Below are 1,279 nucleotides of genomic sequence, written 5' to 3'. Positions count from 1 at the left end.
CTGTAGGACAGAAATTAAAGCTTGATTTCTTTTCTCTGTGTATCAGGCAAAATATCTCCAACATACATTGTGAGAGAAAACAGCTTTTGAGTACGAGAAAATATACTTTCAATAACACTTCAGTTAAACACATTCATTGGGTATCTTGACTTACCAACAAAATAGAACAGAAATGTTCCCTATGATCCACATCTTTGAAGAACATGCTAATAATAATTTATAAAGGGATCCATCATGCTGACGTGTTTTTACTTTTAAAAGCAGTGAATCATTGCAGTATATCTGTTTCAAGCTGAATAGATTCAATAACATGAAACAGACAGGAATCTCAGTGGGATCTTTTCCATCTCACTGACTAGTCACAAAATTCAAAGAATCACAGTGTTCCTCATTATACAAAAGTTACTTCCCATCACCCCCCAAGTCTTTCATCCCATTTTCCTATCCACATTCTATGTGATTTATTTTTAACCTCTTTGAGAGCAGAGGAGATTTAGTCATCTTAAAATCTATTATCAACTTATTATCCAGGAGTCAAATAAATAAAGAATTAACACTTATGGAATCCAATCAATGTCATGTAATGGGTCTACACATCAGAAGACACATCAGATGAAGGAAGGAGAATGAGAGCTGATTCACTTGGCTTAACCGAATTGGATAGCTCAGAATACAACAGGAAAAGGAAATGGTGTCTTTTCCATTTATAGAAATATTTACCAGATAAGCACAACTATCTAATTTACTGAAAAAGAACTGATTCTCTATTAGTAATGTGCAAATCACAAGATTATTCACATGCTCATAGTAGCTCTCAGCAGGGTATAAAAAGCAAAAGAGAGAGCAAGGAGAGATCAAACTCAGAATACTCACTCTCCTAGAAACTCACCGAGAACCTCCACCCTCTGACACCATGGTCAACTCCTGCTGTGGCTCTGTGTGCTCTGACCAGGGTTGTGGACTGGAGACCTGCTGCCGTCCCAGCTGCTGCCAGACCACCTGCTGCAGGACCACCTGCTGCCGCCCCAGCTGCTGTGTGTCCAGCTGCTGCAGGCCCCAGTGCTGCCAGTCTGTGTGCTGCCAGCCCACCTGCTGCCGCCCCAGCTGCTGCATCTCCAGCTGCTGCCGCCCCTCTTGCTGTGAATCTAGCTGCTGCCGCCCCTGCTGCTGCCTGCGTCCAGTCTGTGGCCGAGTCTCCTGCCACACTACTTGCTATCGCCCAACCTGTGTCATCTCCACCTGCCCTCGGCCCTTGTGTTGTGCCTCCTCTTGCTGCTAA

General features: G+C 43.5%; 1 protein-coding gene across 1 annotated transcript; it reads left to right on the top strand.

Annotated features, from left to right (window-relative positions):
• The first annotated feature begins 913 nt into the window (after positions 1-913).
• On the top strand, positions 914-1,279 carry LOC111537703 (keratin-associated protein 4-12). Its single transcript, XM_023204736.2, has one exon. It carries the CDS (start codon positions 914-916, stop codon positions 1,277-1,279), a length of 366 nt encoding a protein of 121 aa, XP_023060504.2.

The sequence above is a fragment of the Piliocolobus tephrosceles genome, chromosome 16 (genome assembly GCF_002776525.5).
Source record: "Piliocolobus tephrosceles isolate RC106 chromosome 16, ASM277652v3, whole genome shotgun sequence".
NCBI classification, from domain to species: domain Eukaryota; kingdom Metazoa; phylum Chordata; class Mammalia; order Primates; family Cercopithecidae; genus Piliocolobus; species Piliocolobus tephrosceles.
This window is presented reverse-complemented; position numbering and strand designations above follow the sequence as displayed.

Coding starts and splice junctions, on each gene's coding strand:
- LOC111537703 (XM_023204736.2), top strand. CDS start 914: ATGGTCAACTCCTGCTGTGGCTCTGTGTGCTCTGACCAGGGTTGTGGA.